This window comes from Meriones unguiculatus, chromosome 1 (genome assembly GCF_030254825.1).
Source record: "Meriones unguiculatus strain TT.TT164.6M chromosome 1, Bangor_MerUng_6.1, whole genome shotgun sequence".
NCBI lineage: Eukaryota > Metazoa > Chordata > Mammalia > Rodentia > Muridae > Meriones > Meriones unguiculatus.
This window is the reverse complement of record NC_083349.1, coordinates 16,611,056-16,620,756: the sequence shown is the minus strand read 5'-3', so window position 1 is coordinate 16,620,756 and position 9,701 is coordinate 16,611,056. Positions and strand designations below refer to the sequence as shown.

Genomic DNA, 9,701 nt, shown 5'->3' with positions numbered 1-9,701 from the left:
GTGCTGCAGAATTTTGGAGCCGAAAACGGTGGCTACAGGAACCATTCCCAGCTCAGTCCCAGGTGGACGGCTGGTGGGAGGCTGCCCACTCACTCCACCCAGATACTAACTGAGCATCTGTGCCTGAGTACTGAGAATGCCTGCTAAGCGCAGACTACAGCGAGACGGACCCCTGCTCCCCAGTTCAGCGGCTCCCAGGCTGGGGACACCCACAACTGAGCAACTGGGGCTGTGAGGGAAGGGGCGGCCGAAAAAGACATGAGCAAGCAGGTGCCCTTGTGAAGGGAGCCCCTCACCCCAGGCAGTAGAGGCAAGGGGTAGACAGTCTGCCAGATGCCAAGCTCCGATGTGGGGCATGAACAGAGGGACACCTTGAAAACTGCCAGCTTATTGTATAGGTAAGGAGTTTGTCAGCAAGAAAAGCAGTTTGGTCGCGGTAAGGGACAGTGGCCTGGAGGTCTGGAAATCAAAGGGACACGGGGAACAAAGAGCCTGTGTCAGGAAGCTCCTGGGCTGCTGCTGGTCAGAGAGCTAGGGAGTAGAGGGAAGGGGCCACAGGCCACCTGTGCTGTTTTCTTCATCTGCCTGCCAGGTTTGTGCTGTGTATTTTAATGTGTATTTGGAAGCCATTTTTAAAAACCTGTTCTCTGTTTGGTAGAATATTTAAACAGCCAACAAGGAGATGGATTTGCAATTTAAACACAGGCCTTTTATAGGGCCTCATCCCAGCCCCGCCCACCTGGACAGGGAAGGTGGCCAGCAGCAAGCTTCTTCCCTCTTTGGAGCCTGGACTAGGCTTCAGGATTCACCTTCCACAGCTGGCTGGCCCCCACTTGCCACTAGCTCTGTGCCTGCCTCCATTTTACAGATGACTTCCTCCCTTGCAGGCCCTGGCAGGGCACTGTCCTTCAGTGTCTCACTGACTCCTACATAGCTCTAGTGGGGACACTCACAAGTGCTCCCAACCCAGGACTGCAAAGGGTGCTGCCACAGCCACAGGCCTGTTCCAGGGTTGCGTGGTCAGTCAATTGGTGATACACAATACACACACTCACAAACACACAAACATACACTTGGGCCTGACTGCCTCATTTTTCTGAACTTACCAGGCCCAACCAGCTGGGCAGTCCCTTCAACAAGGCCTGACTTTGTCAGAGCCTATGTTTCTGAGGTAGAATTAAAGGACCTGGTCCGGGTGGAGACACAGAATAAAGCCAGTGATATGCAGGCCCTGGTTCATAAGTATTGTAGAGTGGGGCATTGAAGCACACCAGAACTCCCTGCCCCTCCCCCTCCTGCTGTGGGCAGGTCAAACTTCCCTGAAAGTCCTCCATGGCAAGGCCTCAGGGAGTCTGTAGCTGAAGATCCTGGACCTCCCACAGGTCACAGAACTTTGGCAGCTGGACTGGCTCCTTTCTAGCCACCCTGCATGGACTGCTCTGAAGAGATCCTGTCCCTAGAAATCAGGATTATCATGGCACTGTCCCATTTGGAAAGATCTCAAGACTAGGAAGAGAACTTGCCATAAAAGCACTGACTAAGGGTGTGGACTTTGGGTTAGGATCACTGTCTTTTGTGTGACCTTGGGGGTGGGGGCTGGAAGTGGGGGCTGTCTACCAGCAGCAGTAGGGCAGTGGCTGGGAACACAGCCCCATGCTGCCACTTCCACACAGCTTAAGATCAGAGGCCTTCATTCAGGCAAAGCTGGGGTTCCTTATACTATGGTTCTGAGTTGGGGAGATTTTAACTTTTAAGCAGTGGGTGAGGTGTGGGAAGGGAAAGACACTCAGGAAAAGGATAAGACAGGACAAAGCATGGGTATGGCCCTCTTAAGAGAGTCACACTTAAGTGTCTTTACAGGAATCACACACATGAATTTGGTGGCTTCTGAAGTTATGTCTCAGGGATTGCTAAGGAACTTTTTCAGTCAGTAAGAACAAGATGGCTCCTGGTGTGCACTGGATAAAATAACAGCAGATAAGGTAAAACTCCAGGTCACAAGGCTTACATGGAAGCTAAGTAGTTAATGCAAAATATTTTATGGTCTTCTTTGTGAAAAGGACAGGCAGGGCAGTTATACAGAGAAACCCTGTCTTGGAAAAAAACAAAAGCAAGGGCTGGAGAGATGGTTCAGAGGTTAAAAGCACTGGCTGTTCTTTCAAAGGTCCTGAGTTCAATTCCCAGCAACTAACAGGGTAGCTCACAACCATCTATAAAGAGATCTGCTGCCTTCTTTTGGCATATAGGCACACGTGCAGACAGAATACTGTATAAATACTGTATATAATTATCTCTGTAATAAGAAAGCACCCTATACATGCTTACAGATCTCTGCTGCTACATCTGCCTGCTTTGTTTTTCTGAATTCTAACTCAAAAAGCATAACTTGTCCATCTCCTTTTTCCCCCCTTCCCTTCTTTTTTTTTTTTTTTAAAGAAAATATTTAACCTGCTCTTTAGACTGGGGCTTGCCTAGAACTCATAGAGATCCACCTGCCTCTGCCTCCTGAGTGCACCACTACCACCACACCCAGCCTCCTCTAATTAAATAACTACGTGTGTATGCTCAGGCACGTGCACTATGTGCAGGCATGCAAGTGTGTGTGTATGCATGTGCCAGTACGTGCCGTGGCACTCTGATGGTCAGAAGACAACTAGTATAAGTTGTTTTTTTTCCCCATCATATGGATTCTGGGGACTGAAGTTAGGCTACCAGCCTTGTCAGCATGCTTACAGTTGAGCCATCTCCCTGGCCTCTTTCTCCCTCTCTCTACATCTTTTTTAGAAGTCAGCTGAGCATCCTAAGCCTGTTTGCCCGACTCACAGGGTACTCTCAACTTCTCTGGAAGTCCACCCACCTCACCCCATGTAGCTGTTCACAGCAGATTTTCACTAATTTAAAAACAATGTCTCTTGGAACATTAAGATGGCTTTTTCAGTAAAGATCCCTGCTGCTAAGCTTGACGACCTAAACTTCATTCCCTAAGAACCCACATGATGGAGGAAAGAAATGACTCCCTCAAATTAACCTACACATACATACACACACACACAAATTTAATAACATTTTTAAGGATTGGCTTTCTTGTATAACTCTCCCTTGTAAAAAGCTGCTGGTATTTCCAGTTTTCCTTTCCTGCCTTGTTTTCCTCTCAAACTCTAATAAAATGGTCCTTGAGCTTCCTTCCATGTATTTTTAAAATTACTTTTATTTTTCATATGTGTTTTGCCTACATGTATGTGTGTGCACTATATGTGTACACCATGTGCCCACAGAGGCCAGAAGGGGGTGTTGGGTCTCCTGGAACTGGAGTTGCAGGTGATTGTGAGCTGCTGTTTGGGCACTCGGGAAGAGCAGCCAGTGCTCTTACCTACTGAGCCATTTCTCTAAGCCCTCAAATGTTTTCAAATTCTTTTGTTTATAAGACTAAAAAATTCAACAGGGCATCCCATGTTCCCTGGTTACACACTCTGACAACACAACAGAGCAGAAGCCAGAAGAGAGTGCCCACCAACTGACCCAATCTGATATATCAGGAGAAGGATTTTATCTAGTCAAATATCCTAAATTCATCAGAAGAGAGGGACTACCCCACTTAGGTAATCTCCCAGGGTGAGAGGCTAGTCCAGCTTACTCCAGTAGAGGGGTATTCAACTCAGACCATCCCCTGAATCTGCAAGGAGGGGAAAGTTCCGTAGGTGCTCCAAGGGTCTAGAAGCCAGGGGCCCAGCCAGGATCAAGTCTTAACTGGAACTAACATAAAAGGAAACAGAAAGTCTGAATAGTTTGTCTGTCCCCAACATCTTGAAGAAAAAGCCCTGAGTTTATAGCCACATTCAGAGCTGGGACTTGCCAGGCAGCCTCTGAATGAGTGGCAGAAGGATTACTAGGGGTAGTGTGCGGGTGGCATCATCAAGAGATTTTAACTTTGGTGGTGGTGGTGGGATACTATAGGGCGGAGGCATGCCTGGGGCTATGTGTCACTGTCCCTTGTGCAGACAAATGGTCAAGGCCAAAGGATACTTCGGTTTGAACAGAATAACATGCTCTACTAAGCTCCACAAAGATGGAGCTGTATAAGTCAGGCCAGTAGCCCCCTTCCCACTGGATCATTGGAAGCTAGGACACATTTATGGCTTAGCTGAAAGCCCCTGTCAACTAGATTGGTAAAAACAACAGAATAGAACAGTTTGGTTTGCTTACAGCATTCTTCCTTTTAATGCAGCTAAAACTTCTCCTGCCTTAGAAAGGAGTCAGGTCTATTAAAAGCCTCAGCCTCTGGAGCAGCTGAAGACCCATAAGTTACCCTCCATCCCCACACCACAGAGGGGACAGCAACTCCTCACTGTGGGAGGTACTTGTTATCCTTGATGACACCACCACTTTCCTAGTATTTTGTGTTAAAAAATATTTTTTGAGGCTGTGATGCTGGTGGGTGAAGTGAAAGGTTTCCAGTTAAAGTTCCAAATGGATGTTCTTTGTTCAAGGTCATCTTCAGTTTCAGTGTCCCTAACTCCTCCTGAAGTTTCTTGGCCTTTGGAGAGAAGACGAAGAGGTATAAGTTAGACAGGCAGGACAAATGAACCCCCACTTTGGTGCATATGGAGTATTTATAGGGAACATTCAGAATGCCTTTTCCTCAAGCACCCACAGGCTGCATCTTAGGATAGTCAGTGATGTGAAGGGGCCGCACAACCTAGACAGTTGGTAGCTCTTGTACCATCCTTCCGCAGAGGTAACAACCTTCGAGGCCACTTGCCATGGTGTCCCCACAGCATCTCCTCAAGACTCCCCTGCAGGCAGCAATACAAATGAGGGAAATGAGAATCACACTGAGGCTGGTGCTATACCTCTGGGGCTTGTGGTGGGAGACCAACCTAAACACAATCCTAGCCAAGATTTCTAATTGCTCAGGAATACAGCCAGCCAGCCAGAGAGGGCCAAGGAAGGAAACTGCCCAGCCTGGAGTCAGGTGTGTGCTTTGTGTCCTGTGCCAGTCAGGAAAAGGTAAAGAAGCTTGGAAGAAGCTTGGTGGTCACAGGTGGGCAGTGTTATCAGTAACTCAAGCCCTTACCTTTGCCTGCCCAGTGTCTCTGTCCACTGTGGCCAGCTGCCTTCCAGTCCTCTGCTTTACTCCTCAGGCCCAGCCCCACTGTCTTTGACTGGCCCTGAGGGATGCCACACCCCCAAGAAGCCACAGCCCAGCTGTGGATGTGGCCATTCTCAGGTCCACACTACACCCATCAGCCCTGTTTGCTGTTGGTCCTGTTAATTTAAAGCCTTGCTTCATGGGGCTTCTTTTTATACTTGTGCTGTTTCATTTGTGCCTGTCATTCAGTGTTCCCAAACTAGACACCCCTCCAAGTCTTTTTGCTTGGACAAACCTGTCTCCCCCAGGGAACCTCTGGCCAGAGGCTCTGGTCCCCTGGCAAGTAAGGCCTCCTAGCAGTTTTTTCTTGCTCTGCTCACCCCTCTCAGACAACTCCCTGTGAGTAGAATTCATTCCAAACCCTCAAAAGAGGCTGGGCAGGGAGTAACATTTTTGAGGGCTTGAGTGTCTGCAATTGCATTTATGCTCTGGCTTCAACCTCCATGATCTATTTGGCAATGGGATTGTTCCCTCCTTGCTCAGGATATCAAGTTACTAACACTCGGACAACTAGAACCCTATCTCTAATTGTGCTTTTTCCTTGTTTGAGACAGGGTGTCATGTAGGCCCACTGTGGCTTGGGCCCCATTATGTAGCCAAGTATGCCTTTAGACTCTTCTACCTCTACTCCTAAGTGCTGGGATTGTAAGCATGTGTCACCATGTCCAGTGTGCTACAGATCAAACTCAGGGTTTCACACATGCTAGAAAAGCTAATTTAAAAAACCAACCAACCAAACAAACAAACAAAAATATTCCCTTCTCTTGCTCTGGTATCTCCTGAAATATTCTCACACATGCTGAACCTCCTTGGACCAATCTTCTAGCTGTTGTCTTAAAACCTTGTTTTAACTCTTTTGCCTAGCTCTCCTTTTCTTTTCATTTGCTCTCTGGGGCCTTTATTCAGTTTTACCTCCAGGCAGCAGTTATTTCTAATAATGCCTCCTCCTTCTTAATGCTTTCTTCTCCTTCTTTTTCATCATCATCATCATCATCATCATATTATTATTATTATTATTATTCTGTAAGTTTCTTAGATGTATTTGTTTTATGTGTATGAGTATTTTGTCTACATATATGCATGTGCACCACATAAGTGCCTGGTGCCTATGGAGGTACCCAGAGATTGCGCTGGGTCTTCTGGAATTGCAGTTACAGATGGTCATAAGCCGCCATGCGGGCACTGGTACTGAACTTAGATTCTCCAGAAGAGGAACAGTGCTGCGGTCCTGTTGTGCACGTCTTTATTTGGTCTCTCTTTTTCCTTTGCGGCTTTCCTACAGGCTTGCTATGGCCTCTCCAGGGGGCAGGCCGAATGCAGGCTCGTTCCCTATGCATCATGATGAGACCCCAGACAATGAAAAGACCTCATAGGTGTTGCTGGGTGCCCACTGTCCACCCTGTGTTGGGCTGGTTCCAGGGAACACCGATGTAGTCTGTTTGTCAGGTGAGAGGGTTGGAGAGTAGCACTGAGAAAACTCTTTCTTCCCTGACAGGTGCAACCTATCCAGCTGGTAGAAAGCAGAGGCTTTGTGACAGTGACACCTGGGTAGCCATGGCCCCCTTTCTAGGTCTGCAGGACCCCAGGATGGCTTCTTCATGTCTACCAGCTCACCTGGGGACAGACCCCCAGGATACCCTCACACAGCAGGGTGACAGGTCTTTCTCGGAGCTCAGAAAGTCATTATATGGCCACTATCACTACACCTCTATCCTGCTTGTAAGGATGAATTTCCTAGGAAGGACATGTCTGGGTGGGCTAGTGGAGACAGTGGTAACTGTCTAGGGTACACACTCTCAACTTTTACCTACTGTCCCTGGATTTGCATCCTTTTTAAAACAAAACAAAACAAACATTTGGATTCGTTCTTTGAAAATCTGACATCATGTTTTAATCTTACTTAATCCCCTCTTCCAATTCTTCCCAATCCATACCTCCTCCCTGCCCACCTAACTTTGTGTCCCTTAACATTCATTAAGACCAATTTCTGCTGTCCAAATATTCTTGGATGTGTGGCTCACTGCGACGTGGTAGATTGATGAGGGGCTACACTGTCACCTGGGGGCAGACTCCTGAGGTATCCTCACACATGTATTATTTGTCAATAGCTTCTCTGCCAGGAGAGGGACTTGGTACCAAGCTGTTATTTGGTCTAGGTTTGCTTTCTTGTGTTTTGGGGTTCTATGGAATGAATCTTACAACTGGCTGGTGTTTTCTCTCTCAGCAGGCTCTTAATACTATACCTCTAGGGACTTTCTTCTTACAAAACTTTGCTGACTTCAGTATGTGCTAGGATACAGGCTCAGCTATTACGCCAAATGCCAAAGGTCAGGTAACAGTGGCTTAATGTCAGGGGATGTGGCTTCTCCATGCTGTAGGCTCCCTGCAACTGTTACTGGGCATCCATGACTTTCACCTCAAAGCTGCCAAGCATCCACTTTCCCTGTCTACAAGGGTAGCACCTTGTTTTTTCTTGCTGTGATGGGGAAGATGATTAATGTGGGTGCAAATGTGATGTGCTGATTTGGAGGACTCAACCTCATGGCAAGTTTGAGGCCAGTGTTTACTTTTCTCCATCTGGATAGAACAGACATGGAGCCATAGACAGGCTGTGGAGAAAGCCTGGTCTTGTACCAATGCCAGATTAACCTGGAACTAAGCAATGGTGGGGTCATGGGCACCTAGGTACCTCTATCACAAAACCTCTGCTTCCTTCCACCAGCTTCCTGTCAGGGCAGCTTCTTCTCCATGCTTCTCTTATAAGCAGGGACATTGAGGCACAAGTATGTGCTGATGGTATCAGTCACTGTATTGGAATGTGGTTCGACTTCTAGAGTCTAGGAAGGGTTTATGGGCACAATTTTCTCTGTTTAGGAGCTCAGGGGTGTGGTCATTCAGATCCCTGTTGATTTGGCACAGTGTTCTCTTTTTGAGCCAACAGCCATGAGCCCTCTCCAAGAGGTTCCCTTTCAGCCAGCACAGGGCTTCAGCCTGTCCTGTGGGTATGAGGCCTTAAGCAGTGACTCCATAGTGGAATGGAGCAGTTCCACACTTAATGCCCATCCTGTCCTCAGAGGCCCTAAGCCACCATGCTTATCCCATTATGTCTGGTACTATAGAGCTGAGGGCTCTAAATGGGGCCAGGATCTTTTCTGGAGGTACCCTCCCCCCCATCCCAGCCCACTACAGAAATAGCAGGCAACCCGCATGGTTAGAGGGTACCTGCTCTGCGATGGTGTAGAGAATTCCCTTCCGTTAGCGAAACATTCCCAAACAGGTCAACAGATACTCACGTTTTCCAGGTCCTGGTTGGCCACCTTTATGTCTTGCAGTGGGTTGGTACCCAGGAAGTTGCGAGCATGGATCTGCTCTGTGTGCCGTTTTATCCTCTCCTCCAGCTCAGCTAATGGTAAGGTGCTGGGACATAAACACTTGCTGTTTGGATCTTGGCCTTAGGCTAGCAGTCCCCATTCCAACCATGGAGAAGGTACCTTTTCCCTGCAGCCCATGAGCCATCATGAGACACCAGGATGCTATGGCCTGGCTCCTTTCCTCCCCCTAGAGATTCTAGGCTTGTGGCAACATCTTTACCCATAGTGCCACTTTGCTTAAACACCCTCAAGTTGGGGCTGGAGAGATGCCTATGGATCTTATATAGGACCTAGGTTCAGTTCCCAGCACCCCCATCGTGGCTTACAACCACTATAACTTCAATTCAAAACATATGACACCCTCTTCTGCTTTCCTCAGGCACTGTACATACATGGTACACAGACATACATGCAGGCAAAACACCCATACACATAAACATGAATCTTCAAACACCCTCGCGTCTATGTGTGGCTGTGCCGATCTAGGAGCCTGTTCCATGCATGAGAACAGCATTCCTTTTCATAGGTAAAACAGTTTTACTGAACCTTTAGACAGCAGAACATCACATTGACGAGAGAATTTTTTTTTTTTTTTTTTTTTTTAGTTTGTCAGTACAGGGTTTCTCTGTGTTACAGCCCTGGCTGTCTTGGAACTTTCTTTGTGAACCAGGCTGGCCTCAAACTCCCAGAGATTTGCCTGCCTCTGCCTCCTGAGTGCTGGGATTAAAGGCATGAGCCACCATGTCTGGCTTGACTTGACATTTTTAGATACGTCTCTGTTTCTGTTAACACTAGGCTGTGACTCCAAAGTTGCTATCTGTTGACTGTATATGCAATGATTTAGAGTGGCAGAAAGAGGCCAAGAACCTCCACTAAATGCCAGGGACCTCAGCTAAATTCCAGGAATCCCCCTCCCTGTTCTTACAGTTAGCCTCTGCCATCTGCCCTAGGCCCTAAAATCCTTCTACAGGGTCCCAGTGGCTGGGCTCAGGGATTTCTCCCTCCCCTGTTGGCCCTTTGTTGGCACCTAGCTTTCCCAGAGCTCTCCTGAGCTCCAGATGGGTCTGCCAGTTGGCCTAAGCTCTTAGGACATTTGCTGCTTCACCATCCCCATGAGCAGTGTAGTGACCCCCTGGACAGAGACTCGAATACTAGGGTGTGAAATCCTAAGGTACCATGAA

At 47.8% G+C, this 9,701-nt stretch overlaps 1 protein-coding gene across 1 annotated transcript in view; it reads right to left on the bottom strand.

Annotated features, from left to right (window-relative positions):
- Positions 1-4,342: 4,342 nt before the first annotated feature.
- The window catches only part of Lrrc27 (leucine rich repeat containing 27), a 31,793-nt gene continuing 26,434 nt past the window's right edge, over positions 4,343-9,701 (bottom strand). Inside the window, 2 exon segments of the mRNA XM_060376229.1 lie at positions 4,343-4,534; positions 8,443-8,566. Coding sequence (XP_060232212.1) covers positions 4,343-4,534; positions 8,443-8,566 — 316 coding nt within the window.